Consider the following 23,267-nt stretch of genomic DNA (forward strand, 5'->3'; position numbering starts at 1 on the left):
TCTGCGTCTTTGTGACAGGAGGGTTACTGTTAGTGCAGCAGAGCCCTCCCTCTGCTGAGCTTGGTCATTAGAGAGGCTGCAGAGCAGTGAGGGGAAAGTAAACCCGAGGGAGTGTTTACATTACCAGAATACTGATATTGTGAGACACTGGTGTATAAAAGCATTCCCGTATTTAACAGTGTATATCTGTTTAATCTCATTTTTCAAAATACATAATAATTTTCGATATCTAGCACAAGGTGAGATTTGAACTTATATAGCCTCACCGTTTTCTGTAACTGGAGATGACAGTGTCACGATTCCACGTCCCCCCGGCAAACGAGAGATACATACAGGAGTCCTAAAGGGCTCCTGTATGCTCATGCACGGGTCGCAGGTGTGGCGTTTGTTTTATTTAATGAGATGTGTCAAAAATAAACGAGAGAGGAATGATCTCATGTCGCAAACAGCAGCTTACATGTTGGCAAATTTGTCCCGAGATTGTTTCCAATTTTAAAGATGCAAACTTAGACCTTCACTGAGCTTAAATGTTCCTCCACCACACATCTGTTTCATGGCGTCTCTTTTTTCTGTTCTCTTTATTCAGGCATCTATTTGAGCGCTGCCAGTTCTCCACTGCACCTCCAACTGTCACACATTTGTGATGCAACCACAAAGCCTTTGCTCCTGCAATGTAACATTTGTCTTAAGAGAAAATAGCCTATCAAATTTCAACAGTACAACTCAAAGAGTATGCTTTTATTAAATATTGATGTCACACTCATGGTTGGCGGGATGTTAACGTTTGAAGGAAGAACAGCATCACTTAACGCCCTCGTGCTACCTTGCTCTACAGTGAACAGCTGTTACATCACCTTTGAATCATTCATTCTGAAACCAAAAAAGAGTCGAGGTAAACACAAAATGTGTGGAATGTAAAAAGGGCACACCTGTTTCTACGATGAATTATGAAAAGATGAAGTACGTAGGCCTACCTCCAGTTACACAATGCACCCCACACACATGCACTTTTAAGACTTATTTGGCTTTGTGCATATTATCTCTCTTTGATTATTTCACACTGCATGAAACATGAGAAATGGGTCTTCTTTTGTTAACTTTAGTGCCATTAAAATGGGAACAATGTGAAATGTTAGCAAAGTGTGCGTTCCTTTTTTTCCTTTTGATGATTTACTATATTCACTTTAGTCTCACGGGGCCAGCCGAAACTGCAGGCAGGTTTGGCGTAAATGAATACCTCGATATTTTAGGAATTACGCTTATTCACTTTCTTGTCTAGAGTTAGAGGAGAATACTGTTTCCACTCTTATCTGTCCATTAAATATGACGCTACAGCCAGCAGTTAGTTTGACTCAAAGATGGAAAGACTAACAGAATATTTTACTCAACTTGTGTAAAAATGTACTGTAAATACAGAGCAAGCTTGGTTTAGCTTAGCATACATACCTACCAGCACCTCAAGCGCACTAATTCCTGGAGTTTTGTCATCGTCGTGAGGTTGACTGGAACCAGCAGAGTCTCTGAAATATTACCACATGTTCCCCCTGATCCCGTCATCATGATAAATTAAGCTAACCCGCTGCTGGCAGTCGCTTCATTTTGAACATATAAATATGAGAGCGGTATCGATCTTCTCATTTAACTTTTTGGCAAGAGAGCAAATGAGTGTATTTCCTAAAATGTCAAACTGACACTTTACATTTGGGTGGAAACAATGAAAGAGTGAACTACACTGAACAAAAATATAAGCACAATCACGCCATCAGAGGTGGGCGACGACGACAGACTGCTGTCAGGTCAAGGTGAGGACAACCAGCTGATGAGCTTCCCTGAGACGGTTCTCTGTGCAGAAATAGTTGCTGTCCCGGTGGCTGGCCTCAGCATTGTTGCAGATCCTATCCAATGTCTCATGGTGGTGATTTAAAGAATTTGAAAGAAATGATAACAGAATAGGAATCAAAGCTTTATCAGCGGTGGATTTTAAAACTTTCGACGACAACATTATCCTGTAATGATATCACTTCTGGCTCAACAAGACTGTCAGTTCATTAAAATTGCAAACCCACCACATGTGCATGACCTCATCCTTCATGTCCCGGGCACTGAAACCTTTCCATCCGTGTTTCAAAACGGAGACATAAATATCACATACAGTAGTTAACATCAGTCCAGTGATTTAAACTGTTCAAAAATAAAAGTCTTAGACAGAAAGTTGAAGACAAAAGTATAAAAAGCAGAGAGGGCTATATTGTTCCAACAACAGTCTCAGCTCCTGCATTTCAATTAGTTGCGGTACCTGCGCGGTGCGCTGTCAGCAGGATCTGTGTTCCAGTTGGGTGACTGAGCCTTCCTGGTATTGAAACATGATGACAGTGAAGGCAAGTCTCACACCAGCCAATGGAGTCATCAATAATAAGACAAGGTGAGCAGGAAGGGAGGGGGGGGGGGGGGGGGGGGGGTGAGGGTTATCTGGGTACAGCACATGCACTTCCCAGTGGGCCGCGGGGACATACGGGGCCGCAGAGAGGCGAGATATGGCGTGACGCTCCTGGAATCTGTGATTTGACATCTACTCTGTGTGAGAGTCTGTCAGAGGGCAGGAGAAGGTTTTTGAGGGCACTGCCTCTTCCTCTTTAGTTTGAGTCTCTGGGTTTTATCAAATAGATCTGACTTGTAGGGCACAGAGAGCGGCTGAGCAGCACGGCGCTCGCTGGAAGTGCTCGGCTTTGAATGGATGCTGACTTGATGTCATCCCCCCCCCCAAAGTCAGTCTTCCTCTTCCACGTAGGTAGAGGGGAACCAGCCCATCTAAGAAGCGATACAAGAGGACACAATTCAGGCAGGATAACATATATTTGACAAGATGACATGCTTTTTACTCCCTTTAAGCTCTAAGAAGGTAGAAATTCAGAACTTTTAACTGACAGCGGAACAATATGCCACAATAACACAATTGTATTGCATGATGAATATGTGCAATATTCACTTTTTATAACTTTTATCAACGACTGTGTACTTATACTACTGTTACTCTATATTATTCTATTTAATTATTGTGTCCTCGCCACTTCACTTTCTTGTTCTTTTGCTGTAACAAGGTAAATTTCCCCGTTGTGGGAATAATAAAGCATTTCTGAGAGTGAACTGTCCAATCAATTAGATGTGTAATAATATTGTATGGATATTCAGAATACATGTGTAAAGACATTTTACAACATCTACCACTGTATATGATAAGAGCACAGAACAAAAAAACACAAATGTAAAGACGAAATCAAAATGTGTACAGCAAAGTGCCATGATGACGGGAGCCTACAGCAGACCTACCCTGCCGTTGGCCTCTCCCTTCCACCACCCATTGGACATCTTGGTGTAGATCTTGATAATGTCTCCCTGCTGCAGGGAGAGCTCCCGCGTGTCTCTGGAGCAGAAGTCATAGCGTGCCACTGCAATACCAACGACCCTGGGAGAAAACACTGAGACAAAGAGACCTCGACTTGTTATTGAGAGACATCTCTTATTTAACTTCTTAGAGCAGCCATTGGACTACAAATGGACAACAACTACATGATCTCTGGCGCTGTGGTTATGCAGCCCTTGTTATGTTATTATTGAATTTTAATGAAATGTAAATGCCAGCGATGGTGGCTTTGCAGCCCTTTGCTACTGGTGTGTTAACAATCCTGCAGATATTTCCACCTGAGATATCACAGCTGTCAGAAATCCACAATATTTCTGATTTGGAATTACAGGAGGCTGGCGTTTGTTTTTGTACGGTCCGTGCAATATGATGTAAAAGCGCCATCGGTGGACTAGATTATTTAACAGAGACGGAAAAAACAAGACGGTTTGTCTTTAGAAACCTGGAAATGTGGGCAAACGGCAAGAGAGAGATACAGAGAGTAGAAAAGATGTACCTGTACCTGACCAGAAAGGCGAAGAGGAGGGAGGAACAAAGCTGCAGCCACCAAGAGGAACTACAGAGAAACGGAGCGAGCGATGGGGGGGGGGGGGGGGTTCAGGCCGTATTGGGAGCAAAGAGAGAACATAAGCAGAGTAAACACAAGTTTGACAGAAAGAGGGTAAAGGAGAGAGAGATAGAGGGGACGTTGGCAAAGTCAAAAACAAGAGAAAAGCCGGAATGGGTGCAAGAGAAGAAGGAGAGAGGAGGACAAAACAGTAGAAGCATCAGACAATTTCTCATGTAATATTATTGTTAAATACTGACCAATGGAAGGTACAAATAAACAAATTGCTGCTGGAAGTTGTAGAATCCTGTCTCAGAGCATCATTAACCACTGTGCAGTGTTTTTGGCTTTTGATAAGCCTCCAAAAAGGTCATTGATCCGTTACTCAAACTGGACTTCCTGGATCGAATTTTAAAAGTAATTCCACTGGTACTTGAAGCAACATGACCCAACAAAGGCAGCCTTATTGTGTGTAGTTAACACGTGGCTGTTTTGCTCTGAACGCCCACTTATTGCCCACCAGCAGTGGGACGACCTCACTAATGCTCTTGCAGCTGAATAGAACCAAATCCCTGCAGCCAGGTTTTTTTAAATCTTGTGCAGAGCATCCCTAGAAGAAGTTGAGGCTGGTGTAACAGCATGTTAATTCCCATGAAAATCAGGTGTTCAACTGTCTACATAGTGTAGCTTCTATAATCTTCCCCAAGTCATACTGAATAACACAGCAATAACAACCTTTTAGGCTTCAGACCACACTATTCAAAGCAACAGTATGGGGGTAAGTATATGTCTGGGCACAGCACAGCACACTGACAAGGCAATCCATACCTCAGAGCCAACGACTTCGGCTCCCATATGAAACCCCATCTGAGCAAGCAGACTCACAAAACCACCTGCTGTCATTTTAACAATATGGTTCCATGCCTTCTTCCTGTGCCCCACAGGGATCGGTAAATGCAGGCCAACTGTTTGTCCGACCAGAGTTCGCACAAACAACAACATACCTGTACAGAGTATATACGGTATACGCAACAGTATGTGTACATATTTAGATAAACAGGTATTTTATATACAGCCATAAACTAGCATAGGATTTAAAACTAAGACAGTTTAATATCAAACTAAATATCCTGTAATTATGTCTCTAATAAACGCAGTATTCACTTAGAATCAATAAGTTAAGACAACGGATTTGTATGTCCCGATAAAATTGATAATTTTAAATGATTTCCCATCTCTAACACACACACACACACGCACACGCACACGCACACACACACACACACACACACACACACACACACACACACACACACACACAGACGAAAAGCACTCAGTCAGACTTAATTAAAGATGCTGGCTGGGATTTCTCTAAACAAATGACTCCAGAGTTTTGATGGTGTTTCCGTAGTTCTGCATCTTGTGATTGTTTGCTCAGACTTGCATTTGTTATGAGGTGTCTGAGATTCAAACCATTTTGTGTGTGTGTGTGTGTGTGTGTGTGTGTGTGTGTGCATTTTTGTTTTTGGCATGACATCTGTCTTTCCACAGAGGCTGTTTACCAGACAGAGAATGTGGTGCCCACACTAAGTCTGTCTATGGGGGTGGACGACTTAAGGCAATAATAATCTATCCCAGAATGCACTGAGGCAACGGCGGGTCTGTCAAGGCTTTCTCACAGAAGGAAGCGCGATGATTGGCAGCGATGCACAAACACACCTCTCGCGGAGCTGCTTTGAAGCCTGATGTGCTGGGAGAGCGACGCTGCCAAAGGAGGTGGAGGGACAAGGATGTAGCAGAATTTTACATCTGAACAGACACAAAGGGCTCACTTTGACTTTGTTCCAGCGTTAGTCTGCTTGCCTCTGCGGCAGCGGCTGTGGTTGTTTACACGTACATCTCTTTTTAAGTTAAGACAGTTTACCTCCAGCTGCTTTCTGCTCTTTTACATCAGATCATATTTGCAAACTTTTCCCAGTTTTGTGGAAACAGGCGCAGAGCCTCGGTTGGACCAGGGGTATCCCCCAGGTGTGTGTCAGCAGGCGGCTGTCACACAGTTTTCTCTGCAAGTAAAATGTCATGTTCTGTCAGGAAAATTGTGAAGCCATCTTGGAGCTGAGCGGCGTGTGGAGTGTGACGTTTGGAGTAGCAGGCTCCTGGTGCTTGCCTGGGGCATTGGGCCCTAACTGGGACCTCCCTGCCAAGCCTGGAGAGATGCCGAGGCTCCTTTCTATTTCTTTCACTCACTATCTCTCTCACTCCCTCCTTTGTCTTTTGCTCTCCCTCTATCTCTCTCTCACCCTATACTTTCCCTTTGTGCCAGGTGTCTCTATTTACCCCATTCACACTTGGTATTAGCATGCCATCTGTATTTGGATATTTATATATGGGAAGAAACACATTAATTCAAGTTGTAAAAGCACATGGAAAACATTGCAGTCTGCGTGGGATTGCATCAGCTATAGTTCATGGCCAGGACTTATTGATGCTACTCTTGTGTCTGTACATTAAATATGAAACTAGAGCCACGAGGTGGTTCCTTAACCTCGCATAACAACTTAACATAACATCCCATAAAATGTTGCTTTTACACTTTTAAATAAAGGAAATATAATATGTTAAATTAACGAGCTTTAGAGTTGTAGAACTCGGCTAGCTGTTAGCTACGGTAGCATAAGTAGCTCTATATTTACTGCACAAACAAGAGAGTGGCATCAATCTTCTCATCTTGGTTAGTTGACATGTTACTTAACTCCACTGCAGAAAGCTGCAGAGGAGGCTTTCCTTACTCTCTCCCTACTTCACATTTATCAAACTCTTTCCCTTTCTTGCATCAATGTCTTTCTCAAAATGTCCCCACTTTTTCTTCCAACCTCTTCTTTTCTAAAAAAATAACAACCTTGTTTTGCCATTTCCACCTCTTCCTGCTCTGCCTACTTTCCATCTCTCTCTCTCTCTCTCCTCTCTCTCTCTCTTCCCTCTACTTCTGTCAATTTCATTTATTCAATCTCCCTCTCACACTCTCCATTCCTAACCTGCCCCTTCGTCTACTCTCCTTCTTCCTCAAGACCTTTCTCCTTCACATGCCTCCTCAGATTGAATGAGCATCTGCGTCTGTCTCCGAGGGCCAGGGATGGCGAAGGCGCCGGTGTTGTTAAATATAAGCACGATGTGTGTGCATTTATTCATGCCTGTTCACGCCTACAGGGTAAAATCAGAGACACTGCTTTAACTCTCACGGTCAAGATTGACCTCTTTACCACAAGGTGATACATACTGCTGCACTTTAGCAAAACAATCCTGACTGCATGTTTCATTCTGTGAAAGAGTCAAACAATATTTCCATATAACATTTTCTAAATTTGACCCAAGTGAATGGAGTCTGCCACACAACACGCACTAACCTCATATAACCTAAAACAATTACGCAGAGGTTAAATATCTTGTCATTTTTCCTGTTGCATTACATTATTTCATTTATTTTCTCATAACAAAATAAAAATGGAGATTTTAACATCTACAATTCCACGAGAACTGGGCAGAAAGATGAATGTACATCGACAGCAATGCTGCATGATTTATCCTATCAATTAGCTTGAATAAATAGAGAAATGATAGATTACAATCAATGGCATCTTGAAAGAAATACAAATGGAATATAGCACACACAATTATCTTGTAAAAGTCATGGTCGTGGAGTTATTTTAAAGCCAATTTATCAAACTTTTTTTGACTTTTCTTTTTATGTTTGACGTCTTACTTAACTGAACTAAACCACAGTGAGCCCTATTGTGCTTGTTAGTGACGAACAATAGCAAACCTTTCATAACCCCACTGAACCTGCAAAACTGAGACGCTCGTCTCCCAAAGACAACCGCAGCTGTCTCTTCACCCGGCGCTGTTCCGCAGGTTGTTAGCTCATCATGCCGTGCTAAATATTTCTAGCATGTCTTGCATGTCAAAGCTACAGTAGCACTGCCTCAAGTATTAAGACACAATTTTAACTTGAGTGTCTAATAGCCAGACAAATGCTCCTCTAAAGTTCTTCCAAATAGGTCAAAAGAAATGTTTGGATTTACTTTCAACTGTAACCGGATCCATATCGGATCTGATCTAGTAGCATTTCCCTCTGTCAGACAGTCTCCGAGAGGAAACATGGATGTTTGTGAAGCAGACTCACCACTGCCAGCCTTGGTAATGGCCTTGGGCATGTTTCCATTGGACAGCTCCCTATAGGGGACCTGCAGAGTGGTGTCAAGACTGCTGAAACCCTCCTTCAGAGAGTGCTGCTTGTAGTATTCCACCAAGTCCTGTGTCAGACAAGCACAATACAACAAAACACACCCTTAACAAACACAATCCAATGTGAATCCAGATGGTATTGTGTACAAACGTATAGAAAGGAATGCTAAGACATGTGTGCAGGTTGGTTAGAGAGGAGCTGCTTGTTTAATGTTGGTACTACAACAGCAGCCAGTACTGAGTAAGTGTTACTGAGAAGGGAAACTAACCACAGTATTCTCTTTACCTACCCCATGTCAAGTGTAAGTACTGGAAAACAAGCTAAAATTAGCTACCTAGATACACTACCACAGGCAGTTGCTTACAACATGTCCGAGTAGCTTTGGGAGTGCACACACAAAAAGTGGAAATAAACCACTAGTAGACATATTTTATCATTGTACAAAACAAAAGTAAACCTTTCACTTGCATGCTGGGGTTTATCTCAAGGGAGTGCTGCCAAAGCAATGTAATGTCAAAATGATTATACTCATTAATGCTTCAGTAGTTTATAGGGCACGAAAATCCATACAAAGTTAAAACCTTTACCAGCGCAGTCTTGAACAGCCGGCTCTCAGCGATGTAAAAGCAGCCATCCTTAGTCAGAATCTTAATGTGCTTGACTTTATCGTTGAACCTGTGGAGGATGAATAAGACATGGGCTGCTAATCAACTATACATGCTTCCACATCAATCCAGTCTCTGTGGCGAACCATCACGAAGGTCTGTCTCGGCTGACTGTCGGCGACATGTTGAGCTGAGCCAAGCAACTTTGTTTGACAAGAACATCTTTGATTTTCCCTGCTGTGGAAATCAGATCTAATTCCCACACATCAGATAATAATAGAAGCAATTAATACTGTATACCAGAGTTTGCTTCATCACAGGTAATGCCTTAAAATGGACATGACTTGTGAGCAGTTGTACTAAACAGGGGGTTTCCTTCTTCGATCTTTTTAGAGGCATTAAGGGCTAGAAGTATCAAGTAATTAACAAGAAAACAACATAATTAAGAGTATATATTTCTTTGTTTTTCCCTTTAATACTGTCGGAACCAATAAAACCTTTGTAACAACCCAATCAGCTTTCAAATAAAGCAGTTAAGTATTTATTTTAAATCCTGCACTAAAGAACAAAAGTCCCCAAAATATACAGCAACAACGTTTTATGTAAAATAACTTCCAAGTTCATCTGCTGCATTCATGAGAATCTGAAAAAGTTATTACAGCTGGATTATTAATTAGGTATACTTTGTCAACTGGAGGAAATCTTTTTGAAAATGTACCTGTTACCTGTCATTGAGCCACTGTCTATGTGCTGTTCTGCATGTCAGGACAATGTGCTTTGCATAAATACCAATGTTTCCGTGTAGCAGTAAGCCTTGTTGGTGCGCCAGCACACAGTGGCAGGCCTCTGAAACGAGTAAAGCTAAATGGAGTGCACCCGTATTAATAATATAAATTACACCTGTGGTTTTCCTGCAAGGACATGTCAAAACATCTGCTGTGGAAAAGACTACTTTTCTCTTTTACCAAGCAAGCATCCCTATGTTAGAATACTCTATACACACATAGAGCACGAGAGAGTTTAGGCTACAGGCCCGATTAAATAATGAAATGTGAGAATCATAGCTCCGGCTCTATAGAACCGTAAAGTGGTCCAACCTTGAAAATACATACACGCCGTTTAGCACATACATACTGTAGGAAACAATCGGGGATGCTGTGTGTTGCACGTCACCTCCACTGGAGATAGAGCCACATTATAAATCTCCCCGTGCAGTGTATGAATGAGAAGAATGTGATCGTGTTGCAAATTTCACGGATACGATATGAATACATGGCTAGTAATACATTATTGATATGTGTTGAGCTATATAGTGCGTAACGCGTGGAGACAGATGAGGTTTGGTGAGTCTTTCCTTCCTCCTATAGGTCTCCAAGGCTGCACACAAACATCATTCAACACCAACACACACACACACACACACACACACACACACACACGGTAGGGTTTGACACTAGACAGTTCCAGTTGATTAGTAGCAGCTCTCTGTATAAAGCTCCATTATCTCAAACGGCTATCCTGATAATGATCTTAAGCAGTGAGACAGGCAATTAGGATTGGAGTGTTCAGAAACTGGCCCTGTACATCAAAGCTTTGAATGAGGGACGGTGTGAGTCCACCAAACCAAATGGGCTGGAATGGTTTGTCACCGTCTAAATAGTCTTAACATCTAAACACAATTTCAGAGTGCACTCTCAATCGTTCTAATCTCTTAGAGCCATCATGTCAGGTCGAGAGGATTCAAAAACTCCCTTTTCTTTTCTTTTTTTAAAGACTACAAGCTTTGATGTAGCCTGAAAGATATTCACAAGTTAAATGGCCAGAGTTGTATTTCAAAAGAGGCACTCAACTTCCAGATAAAGCAGCCATTTAAGTGTAAAGGGAGCGGATGTTTTTATCTACAATTCAAGTGCGTTTCCAGCCTTCTTTTTGAAATACATTTCTAAGACCGATAGCCAAAGAGTAGCAAATAGTATGATGCAAAGCTATCAGGCTCTCCTTGAACATATGTCTGAGCAGAAAAGACAGACAATTTATAGATGGTAAAATAGATCCAATTCCACCAGGAGATGTGTGGACTGAGCCATCAGGCTAAACTAAAATGAGCTACAATAATGTGTAGGTATGATGTAAGGTTCAAAGGAACCCTGCAACGCTGACACAGGATGCTGAAAACCTAAATTACAACAACAACAAAAAAAGATTTGCAGTTACCTGTAGTGTTTTGTCATGCAGAACGTTTCCTTGGTTAGGGGATATGTATCTACCTGAAGCTCAATATACAGTATATCTATGTATTTTGTTTTTTAATAGGGACTATTTCTTCTGTACTAAGTAGTTCCAATGAAAACTGGGGATTATCCAGGGTAAATACTAACTGGAAATCATCAGTGCTATATTAAACAATGTTTTATGCCTTCTGACCGCTTCAAATAATCGACATATGTGACGCCTAAACTGTCACTTTCCAGGCCTAAAAACTTAAGTGACAGCTGGGGTATAATGTTATAAACAATCTATCTGATGGTGAACTGCAAAAGTTATGAACAAAAACAAAAGAACTCCAAATGCAATAAGCAGTTTTGTCCACCTCGTTGTTTTGGGTGAAACAAGCCTTTAAAAAAAAAACGTACTACTGTCCCCCACAATCTGCTTTTTAGGATCAACTGTGATTCATCAGACCAGGAAAACTTTCTTCCATTCTTCATGCTTACATAGTGACTATAACTTCTTGTTTTTCATTGGCATGAGTCGAACACAGCGTGACCTCCTTCTGTTGCAGCACATCCACTTTTAACATTTGATGAGATGCTTGTTTTCAAAATACCGCTCTACTGTTCTGTGGAGCTATTATTTGCATGTGGGCATTTTGTTCGCTTGAATGACTCTTGCCTCTAACAATAAGGTGTTTTTGTCCACAAGACTGCTGCTGACCGCATGTGTTTCGTTTATTCCACCGTGCTTGGTACACCGAAGTGAGTGGAAATTGAAGATTAAGTATGGAAATAAATGGAAAAACAAGCCATCATGTCACTTACTTTATACTTATGGCATATTCAGTGCACTCTTTACTCCTGTGTCGAATGAGATAGGTGCTGTTTCCTCGGTCCAGAAGCTCCACCTCGGCCTGGTATCTCTCCATTGGCCCTGCAAACCTGAACCACCCATGAACAACTACTGCACTTACACTGCAATCAATCATTCTGAACACGAGGATAAGAACAGTCAATGCAATCAATAATATAGAGTAAGAATGACTTGTGGTTATTGTTAGCAATCTACAGTCGTTTGTTTGTATCACTTACCAGGTCTGGGCAGAGTAATCGACAGGTTTTGGAACCTGGAATGGAAAAGAATTGTGGTTATTTTGTGTTTTAATGGAGTCGATACAGAGGGGTGCAGGTCATTTGTTGTAATGTGATATTCAAGCCACATCTAATGGCTAAAATCAGTCTTCTACAGAGACGAAAAAGTGCAATTGAAAAGCACTACATTGCATTGCCAAAACATCAATAGTAGCCATTATCTACTGAATGCATTGTAATCACACTCAGTGTGTGTTATTGATCAGGACAAAATATGCACACTTACACACGGGCAAGGCCTCACAGCATCACTCGGAAAGAAGCCAATCTTGCTGGTCGCCAGAACTCTTCCCTGCAATGGCAACTGGCTGTTAATCGCATTATATTTGTCTCTCCCTCTCTCTCTCTTCGCTCTCTCTCTCTCTCTGTCTCACTCTCTCGCTCTCTCTCTCTCTCTCTCCCTCTCTCTCTGTCTCTCTCTCTCTGTCTCTCCCTCACTCTCTCTCTCTCTCTCTCTCTCTCCCCTCTCTCTCCCTCTTCGCCCCTCTCCTCATCTCTCTCTCTCTCTCTCTCGTCCCTCCCTCTCCCTCTCTTTCCTCTCCCTCTCTCCCTCTCTTCCTCTCCCTCTCTCTCCCTCTCTCCCTCTCTCTCTCTCCCTCTCCCTCTCTCCCTCTCTCTCCCTCTCTCTCCCTCTCTCCTCTCTCTCTCTCTCCCTCCTCCTCTCTCTCTCCCTCTCCCTCTCTCCCTCTCCCTCTTCCCCTCCCACACTCGCTTCAATAAATCCTCAGCAATTAGCACACAACAAGCAGTGCATCTAATTTGCAGCCCGAGTTAATTATGGTTCAAACTCTGCCGGCAGTTAGATTTGTACTGCATCAAAACAAGAGCCTCGTTTAACACTAAATAATGGATCTTATGCTGGTCGTTGAATATCCAAACAGCGTGAGCTCTCTGGCATGCACTAAAGACTAAGAATTTCATTTAAGCTAACCGGCCTCAAGCACAACATAAGCTTTATATGAAAATTATTAAATTCCTTCAACAAACATAGTGTAGACAGACTAAATAAACCACAAACAAATGACTTAATTTTCATATAAACTTGCAACTACTTGAACCTTGATTCTCTGCCGTGTACATTATCTCGTACACGGTAATATGCATATACAGTACGTCAATATTAAGCACAAGATAATTTGAGTTTCCAGTTATGAGTTTGAGGTCAATTTGAAGTCTATTGAGTCGATATGAGAAGAGGGTGAGTGTTGAGGGCATGTGGAGCTCCTCATTCAGCTTCCTGCCCTGTTTATGCTTTCCTCCTCACTCCTCTTTATTAGAGTATGAAATGCTTTTTGGGACCGTGCAAGCCCCGGCTGTAACTAGATTGGAAAGCGAATCTTTACCCATCTCTGTGATTCATTCTGTGTAATAACATTTCATCAAAGGTTTTTTTGAAAGCCCCTCTCTATTTGTTATGCCTTCGATAAGCGTATGATAAAGATTAAACTTATTACTCTGTTGGCATAAACAGGCAGCAGCCAAAGGATCAAATGAAATTACAGTGATTGATTGTATTGTTCTGCCAGTGGGATGGGGGATAATTGCCTCCTGGGTAACAGGGGATATGAATTCTCAATGTTCTGTAATTCCATCCTCTGGCGCCACTGGGGACGATGAAGATTAAAGGTACCCTGTGGAGATTTCATCGTAAACAAAGAGGGTTTTCTTTAGATTCAGTGTTTCCCACCAAAAGGCATTGTAAGACCAATCACTTTTTCTTTTTCTTTTTGCATGCTGTGAAACTTGTATTGTTTATATGAGATTGCTGCCTTTTTTCTTTTTTCTTCCTGCATCCTACATTCTTTAACTCATTACTGCCACCAGCTGCTTATATGCATTACCGCGCTCTATAGAAATTTCGCAGAAATGTGAAAAAAGTAAGAACACAAACCATAAATACATTTAAACAAACTACATGATTGATACAGTGTCTTATTAAAAAATTGTGTGGTTTGGTACTGTAAAAGTTGTTGCTTTTTCATTAACATTGTGTCCAATAGCCTTGCACCTGTGATGCTTAATAATATTTTTATACTATATAATCTATATATATATACAAAACACACTATACATTATAGATACATATACATATACAATATACCCATATATATTTATCATATATATATAATATCTATATATATATAATATTAGAGAGAGAGAAGAAGAGAGAAGAGAGAGAGAGAGAGAGGAGAGAGAGAAGGAGAAGAGAGAGAGAGAGGAGAGAGAGAGAGAGAGAGAGAGAGAAGAGAGAGAGAGAGAGAGAGAGAAGGAAGAGAGAAAGAGAGAGAGAGAGAGAGACTAGAGAAATAGAGGACAGAAGTAGAGAAGAGAGAGACAAGAGAGAGAGACAAGAGAAAAGAGAGAGAAAGAGAGAGATAGAGAGCAAGAGAAGATAGAAAGAGAGAGAGAAAGAGAGAAGAGAGAGAGAGAGGACAGAATAGAAAGAGAGAGAGAGAGGAGAGAGAGAGAGAGAGAAAGAGAGAGAGAAGCGAGAGAGAGAGAGAGACAGAGAGAGAGAAAGAGAAAGAGAGAGAAAAGAGAGAGAGAGAGAGAAAAGAGAGAAGAGCAGGAAAGAGAGAGGAGAGAGAGGAAGAGAGAGAGAGAAAAAGAGAGAAGAGAAAGAGAGAGAGAGAGAGAGAGAGAGAGAGAGATAGAGAGAGAGAGAGGAGAGAGAGAGAGAGAGACAGAGAGAGAAGAGAGAGGAGAGAGGAGAGAGAGAAAATAAGAAAAGAGAGAGATGAGAGAGAGAGAGATGAGAGAGAGAAAGAGAGGAAAGAGGAGAGAGAGAGAGAGAGAGTAGGAGGAGAGAGAAAAAAGAGGAAGAGAGAGAGGAGAGAGAAAGAGAAAAGAGAGAGAGAGAAGGAGAAGGAGAGGAAGAGGAGAGAGAGAGATAGAAAGGAAAGAGAGAAAGAGAAAGAGAGACAGGAAAAGAAATAGAGGAGGAGAGGGAGAGAGAGAGAGAGATAAGAGAGATAGAAAGAGAAAGAAGAGAAAGGACGAGAGAGATAGAGAGAGAGAGAGAGAGGAGAGATAGAGAGAGAGTAGAGATAGAGATAGATAGACATAGATATAGAAGAAAGAGAGAGAGAGATAGATAGAGAAAGATGAAATATAGAAAGAGACATATAGATATATATAAATATGAGAGAGATAGATATATTAGATATAGAGATATAAAAAGACAATATAGATATAGATATATGAGGGATATATGATAATATATATATAATACAATACATATATACATATATAGATATATATACATAATCTATTTACATATATACACAATACATATACATATATACATATAATATATAATATATACCACATATATAAATATATATATATACATAATACATAGATCTATACCACAGTATGCATATATATATAACTATATAGACAAAGGAGAAAGAGGAGAGAGAGAGGGAGAGAGATAGAGAGATAGGAGGATAGATAGAAAAAGAGAGAGAGAGAGATGAGAGAGAAAGAGAAAGAGAGGGAGAGAGAGAGAATTAGAATAGAGATAATAGAGAGATAGAGAGAGGAGATATAGATAAGAGAGAGAAAGAGAAGATAGATAGAGAGAGAAAGAGAATAGGTAGAGGGATAGAGAGGGAGAGAGAAAGAAGAAAGAGAGGAGAGAGAGAGAGAGAAGATCTTTCTACATATCATATTATACATACACATATATACTATATCTATAATATATATTAATACATACACCTCTCCATTATAACATATATATATATATATATTAATACATATATATATATTATCTATATAATAATAATAATATATCTCTGGTATCTATAAAATATATCTATACTATATCTCTCCTTCTCCTCTCTCAAACTAGAGATTACATATATATACATAAATACCTATATATATATAATATTATATAATATAATATATATATACATCTACATACATCCTACATACATAATAGATATATTATACATACATACAGACATACATATATATATAATATATATATATAATATACAACATACATACATACATACCTAGATATATATATATAGATACAGACATACATACATACAGACCGATAGATAGATATCAGATATACACATACATTACCTATATATACTATACATACATATATTCTATATATATATATATATCTAAGTATAATTGCACTCATTCACTGACTTGCAAAGCCAAAAAAAAATTGGCTAATTGGATGTGACTTTTTGGTGGACAGCCTTGTTGCAGTGTCATTATGCACCAAGCAGGAATAGACACAAATGTGTATTATCATTTAATTATTTTAATTATCCCCTCCCAGCATGCATGGTTACCATGGTAGCAAACAATGCAGTGCCATCAGTTCTGCAGCGTGACATTCTGCTCGCCGTTCTATCGGCTTACAAGAAGTCTCCTGGCATTCATGTCCTCACCATCCACCTTGTACTCTGTCACAACAGAGAGAAACATGATGCTTAGGAAATCGGGCTAACAGCCAACTCCCAGCCGTGCCGTTGGCAAAGACCGCAGTCTGATTGGAGCAGCACCAACAGGAGGATGAGGCTTTAATGCCGCCGTAAAGCAGAGTGAGAAACAGCTAGGGAGGCTGCCGGAAGACCCCAGATAAATCCTTTCAAAAATAGATAAGGTCAAACACTGTCAACCTTTGGCTGACCTCGTGAGATGGTTGCTAAATGTGCCTGTACTTGAGGTTGTGCACCAGCCATTAAAACATCCTCCAGAGGCTCCAACGTCTGCTGTTTTATCGTCTCACCGTGGCACTCAATTAATCAACTGAAGCCACTAATTGGTTAGATCATCTGATGGAGGCTGTGATTCAAACCGAGGAGTGAAAGAACGGACAGATATCCTATTTGTAATGTAACTGAGGTTCTGCGGAGTTCATACAGATCTACGGCTCATATCTTTTCATTAACGCTGACCTCATAATAATGTCATATTTATGGCTCACCTGACGGGACACAGAATGTGATAAAACAACCGCGATATCATTTGTGATTTATAAAACAATAATGGCCGAAGGGAGATAAATTGCTGATGTCACCCTATTAAAATGTTTTTGAAAGCTTTTTTTTTTTTTCCTCAGACAGAAGGACATCCAGCAGGTGACATGCGGCACCTGCTTCAAAACCCGTGACACTGCAAAGACGTTGCGTGCGCCGAGCCAACCGGGTGAGCCGTAAACATGTTTTTTTTTTTTCATAGAGTCACAGATGTTAAGATAAAACGAGGATGAGCTGAGTGACACGCACCTGCCACCAGGAGCTGTGCAGGTCGGCAAACATCAGTTCAATGACATCCCCCGCATGAATGCTTAGTGGGGGCCCACACTGGGGACAGGGGATGCCACTGTAGTCTCTGATCACAACCATCCTGGGTAAACCTAGCAGACAAGGGAATACAAACACATTTATACTCAACGTTTTAAACATTTATCAGAGAGTCTTATACAGCAGGCGCAAGAGCAGGAATACCGTGTGTTGATTCATCACAGCTTTAAGGTAATAGATCAAAAATACTGTAACTATGTATGAGAGTGTTGGCTTCTGTCCTTCTTCTTACTGACAACAGCAATTGTTGAGATTTTTGGTTGCTGTTAAGTTGCTCTTCAAATGTATTTCATTCTCTGAGCACGATTAACATAACTGCAATGCATTGGGTTATAAACTATCTGCGTGACTAAATATCAATAGAGGTGAGTGAGACTTTTTTATTTTTGTTTTAATTTCTTGCACTAATCATGTGAACAATGCAAATTCCCGGACTGAAGGTTTCAGCGCAATTGACCCCTAATGTGTACATAAATGTCGACATCCTTGACAGTCAATTTGATTGAAGTGTACACCAAATGAATAGCACAATCCTAAAAAAAAGCAGCGATTTACTCTCGCAGGAAATTAATCTCTATGATTCCGGTGCAGCTCCAATCTTTCCTCGGCACGGCAGACAAACACAGCCACAAGCATCCGGCTAAGGCTAAGACTAAACACCCCTGCCAACTTTAAGGACAAAGCCACTTACTCTCCACAGACTCACACATCCAGCTCCCTCAGACACATCTCCCCTCCAGCCACGGCTCCCCGGCAAACCAGCTCGAGGAAACTATTAGCTGACGGTGACCTCGGATGAATGGAATATCTCACATTCATGTTTTTAATAAGAACAATAAGCATGGCTGTCCTTCTCATAAAGCCCCTTATGGAAATTGATTTATCACAAAGGCACAGCTCAGCGGTTGAGGCCGAGGCATATAGACAGTTGGAAGTGCTTTTCTGCCAGCATTTCTCCTGCTGTAGTCCTCATAATGATTCCACCCACTCCAATTCATCTCAATGCCGTCTTGGGTTTAAGCATCACATCATGCGATGAGAAAAGGGCTTTTTTTGTGTGCATTTGTTAATGTTTCTTCCTTGGTTATTCTTCAAATATGTTTGTTGAAAGGAAACTGTTGTTGCTCAGGGTAAGCCTTAACCCACCATCCTCTTCTTCCAAGGTCTCACACCTTTGGATAACCGTCCCCTTTTCATCATTTCTGTGTTTTGTTTCAGAAGCGAGATGAAAGCAGCTTAAGAGGTACCGTGTAAAGCCCTTACTAGGTGAACAAGTGAAGCGGTCAAGCCATACTGACCTGGGTCTGGTGGAGTTGTGATTTCCTGAGGATGGAGAGGGAAAGGAGCCTAAGCAAAATGGAGAAAAAGAAAGAAAACAAGGTAAGTAAGAAAGATCAAAGGAGAGAAAAATAGATTATGGAGAGGCCATTCTATAAGCCTGACCTGAAGAATGAACCAGACTCTTAATACAATCATCCATGAGCGTTATACTCTTCAGATGTGTTGTCTAACCCTTTTAAAAGTAAGCGACAGTAACATTTTCTGAGCATTTCTGGGAGAAAGAAATATAGGAAATTATTATCCTCATATTGTCCACGACCTACCCGGGTATCACAGAGTGTTCACTTTTTAGATTAACTGTCACAAATTGCATAAACAGGAATATCCGGGAGGCAAACTTCAGCACTGATTTTGTCCAAGTGTGCCACAGGAATATTAATGCATAGACTTTTTAACTGTTTGATCGTGGTTTATAGTTTTATTATGACTTATGTTCCATTATCTATTTCATTGTTATTGGCATTGACAATGTTATTTTATACTATTTTAATTCTGCTATTTTATCTGCTATTTTAATTCTGCTATTTTTATACAATTTTAATTCTGCTATATCATATTATTTGAATTCTGCTATTTATCTGCTATTTTAATTCTGCTATTTTTATACAATTTTAATTCTGCTATATCATATTATTTGAATTCTGCTATTTATCTGCTATTTTAATTCTGCTATTTTTATACAATTTTAATTCTGCTATATCATATTATTTGAATTCTGCTATTTATCTGCTATTTTAATTCTGCTATTTTTATACAATTTTAATTCTGCTATATTATCTGCTATTTTAATTCTGCTATTTTTATACAATTTTAATTCTGCTATATTATATTATTTGAATTCTGCTATATTATCTGCTATTTTAATTCTGCTATTTTTATACAATTTTAATTCTGCTATATCATATTATTTTAATTCTGCTATTTTATACTATTTTAATTCTGCTATTTTTATACAATTTTAATTCTGCTATATTATCTGCTATTTTAATTCTGCTATTTTTATACAATTTTAATTCTGCTATATTATATTATTTGAATTCTGCTATATTATCTGCTATTTTAATTCTGCTATTTTTATACAATTTTAATTCTGCTATATCATATTATTTTAATTCTGCTATTTTATACTATTTTAATTCTGCTATTTTTATACAATTTTAATTCTGCTATATTATCTGCTATTTTAATTCTGCTATTTTTATACAATTTTAATTCTGCTATATTATATTATTTTAATTCTGCTATTTTATCTGCTATTTTAATTCTGCTATATTATATTATTTCATTTCTGCTATTTTATCTGCTATTTTATACTATTTTAATTCTTCTATTTTTATAATGGTACTTCACACTCATTTACATCAACACTGTGATTATTGTACTATAAATGCTCTTATTCAGTCCTTGTACTAATTGTTATGTTTTTTGCTGTGAAGCACTTATTATTATTATTATTATTATTATTATTATTATTATTATTATTATTATTATTATTTAAAGACGTGTGCCCCCCCCAAAAAAAAACTAATGATGCCCAACCCACAGAGCAGCAGCAGGAGATCTCATTGGCCAGCTGTTATTAGTTTTTGACCAATAAGAACTCCTCGTGTGTTGGTGTACGTTATCTTATCTGCTCTGTTATGCTTCACTAAGTATGTTGGTGTAAGTCAAAGAAGAGGAACAGTTCAGGTCTTACCTTGGGCTTCGGCTTGGCGGAATCTGCAGTCAGGTGAGAGACAAGACACAGTGAGAAGAATACAATATGAGTGTGTGGTGGCTTACTGACATACAACCTCAACTGTCAACCTCTGCTGGCCCTCATCACGCCTCAGAATGCATAAAGACCACAGCGCTTGTGAGGAGAAGGCTTGTCAAAGGCCTGCGCTGCCTTTAGCTGTCTGTGTATTCAGGGAGGGTAATGTACCCGGAGTGCAGCCCCAGACTGGTGACAAACAGCTGAAGCTTGACACAGGAGTAAGACGCAACAACTGCTGAATATGTGTTTGGCATAATCTAGCTTTAACTGCTAAACATCATGTGTAATATGTTTTTCTAATATCAGCATTTTGATTGTCTTTGAAGGGGGAAAGAAAAGTTAGGGAGGGTCAACGCGTTACATCATTCAGGGGAGATACATTTTTGGGGACTATGAATATTTATATCAAATCCTGTAGTATGCCAGCTGTTAGATATCTTCTGTCCAAGGTTGACAATCTGTCGTGTGTGTGTGTGTGTGTGTGTGTGTGTGTGTGTGTGTGTGTGTGTGTGTGTGTGTGTGTGTGTGGTTCTAAGGGGAAGCTCATGGAGTGCCCACAATTGTAATGAGATTCCTTCTTTAGGGAGCATGAATGTGCTCAATAAATTTAATGGCAATCTGCCTTTTAGATTTTAATATTTTGTGTGTATAAGTGGAAATTGTGGCCTGATTGTGGAGCTGGAGGAAAGGTCTCTATGTTCTCTGAGGGACGTGAATATACACATTAGTTTTGACGATAAGTCGTTAAAGACCAAATCGTTGAAAAAAGTGAAACGCAATTTGTTTTGGAGTCTTCCATCTCACCTGTTCTCCCACAGATTCCCAGTCGTCCCAGACACTCCTTATGAGCCCCCAGCCCACATTTAAGACAGTGGTAACCCTGGTTAAAGATGCCCCTGGACACAATAAAGCACAGGATATATTTCATGCATAACAGCGTCCTAAAGAGAAATAACTTGACATTTTGAATTTTCAGGCTTCTGATGAAAAATGACACAGGAAATGTCCTTCAGCTTTCAAAAACTATAAAATTGATATTGTCTGCCGAAAAGGGAGACAGCTAACAATCTGTAGTGTCTAGTTATCTCAATTAAACCCAGCGCTAGGAAGCCATTTCCAGTGAGAGGCTAAATAAAAAATAAAAAAGTGACTGAAGACTGAAGTGTATAATGTCATGGTGTTCCTTTCGTACCTTCAATGTGAAACATATTTGAAAGTGCATTTTCTTAAGAACAGTGCAATAAAACATGATGACTTTCCATTATAGAACAATTTGTGAAGTTACAGCTAATGTTCATCCTTTTTCAGTCGTGGTGTACGGGGACTTCATCAGGACTACATAATTACCTGAGCAAGAGGTGACAGAAACTACAGGAAGTGATCCTTTCAAAGGTGTACATCTTGAACTGGTGGGTGTTGTGGTTGGCTTTCTCTGGTCGAATATTTGATCTGAGACATGGAATCAGAACAAAATACATTTAAATGAACGTTAAATGAAAAAAAAAAAAAAAAGAGTCTTTGGCGATGCTGTGCTTTGAGCTAAATGCTAACTTCAGCATGCGAACACGATCACGACGCCGGTTTTGTTTTGGTGATTATAAGCAGGTATAATGTTTACCATGCTAACAATCTTAGTTTAGCGTGTTAGCCTGCTAACAATTGCTAATTAGCACTAAACACAAAGGCTAACGGGAATGTAATTAGTTCAAGTATTGGACAAACGTCATAGATGAAATGTCAGGGGATCAAGACAAAATAATGTTGCTAGAGGAACATTTAGGTGAAAGTCATTAGGATTCATGCTCTGGAGACTTTGAATGTCTGCACAAACTTTTATGACAACACATCTAATATCTGTTGTGGCAAAAAGGTATTTTCAATTTGTTCCTTCAACTGACTAAAGTAAAAGCAATATTAGCCCCAGTTCATGTGTCGTGTACAGTAAATGAAGAGGACGTGAATTGGCCCCAACAAATCCAATTTTAAGCAGCATGCGTTTGAGAGGAGAAACAAGCAGAATTGCAGCCTTTCTGGAACGTGAACAAACACGACCGACAAGAAACCCGTCTTTTTGTGTTGAACACACCATCCAGAAGCCACTTAAACTGAGTGCTCCCATAAGTGGGTCCTTCATCAGGAGCCCACATCCTCTTTACAGGTACAATTTTTCCTTTCTGAATGGACCCCTTCTGGCGTCGTTACCCAATGCACAGAGGGAAACATAGCTTGCATGCACAAACTCTGTATCGGTGGAAAGAACAGTTTCAAGAAGAAGGGGTAAAAATTTTTCATTTTTGTTCTTTACATTTTTGAAATTGCAGAGTGCAGCTGTGTCCAAGTGAGCTATAGAGTGAGTGCAGGGACAGCGTCAACGACGAACAAAGCAGTGAATCAGAGGAATAAAACCATATTTTCTGATTGTTTCATGCCGGTTACATTCTAAAGCACAAATAAACACACCCACACCTCCGCACAACCCTGCGGGAAGGTGCCGCATTTCCGGATTCTGAACGAATGCAGCCGAAGCGCTCCTGTCCACTTTGGCCTCTCTGCTCTGTGAGTGTGGCCCACCCCAAACTGACACACCGATAGCAGCACAGATAAGCCACTCTGCACGCAACATATGAGAGAGACTGGGAATGAGAACGGG

The 23,267-nt window shown here is 40.0% G+C and overlaps 1 protein-coding gene across 4 annotated transcripts in view; it reads right to left on the reverse strand.

Moving 5' to 3' along the window:
- Window positions 1–712: 712 nt before the first annotated feature.
- The window catches only part of LOC115022807 (guanine nucleotide exchange factor VAV3-like), a 42,174-nt gene continuing 19,619 nt past the window's right edge, over window positions 713–23,267 (reverse strand). For 2 of the 4 annotated variants that reach the window (XM_029453905.1, XM_029453904.1), the window contains exons 16-27: window positions 21,965–22,066; window positions 21,422–21,513; window positions 20,558–20,580; window positions 18,819–18,867; window positions 17,443–17,573; window positions 12,408–12,473; window positions 12,122–12,156; window positions 11,855–11,971; window positions 8,799–8,886; window positions 8,149–8,278; window positions 3,328–3,476; window positions 713–2,808 (exon numbers count right to left, since the gene is read on the reverse strand). In XM_029453905.1, coding sequence (XP_029309765.1) covers window positions 2,767–2,808; window positions 3,328–3,476; window positions 8,149–8,278; window positions 8,799–8,886; window positions 11,855–11,971; window positions 12,122–12,156; window positions 12,408–12,473; window positions 17,443–17,573; window positions 18,819–18,867; window positions 20,558–20,580; window positions 21,422–21,513; window positions 21,965–22,066 — 1,024 coding nt within the window. In that variant the 3' untranslated portion in view covers window positions 713–2,766. Of the gene's footprint in view, window positions 2,809–3,327; window positions 3,477–8,148; window positions 8,279–8,798; window positions 8,887–11,854; window positions 11,972–12,121; window positions 12,157–12,407; window positions 12,474–17,442; window positions 17,574–18,818; window positions 18,868–20,557; window positions 20,581–21,421; window positions 21,514–21,964; window positions 22,067–23,267 lie in introns of those variants that run through there. The other 2 variants (XR_003833957.1, XR_003833958.1) reach the window with 2 other exon arrangements.

The sequence above is a fragment of the Cottoperca gobio genome, chromosome 17 (assembly GCF_900634415.1).
Source record: "Cottoperca gobio chromosome 17, fCotGob3.1, whole genome shotgun sequence".
Classification (NCBI taxonomy): Eukaryota; Metazoa; Chordata; class Actinopteri; order Perciformes; family Bovichtidae; genus Cottoperca; species Cottoperca gobio.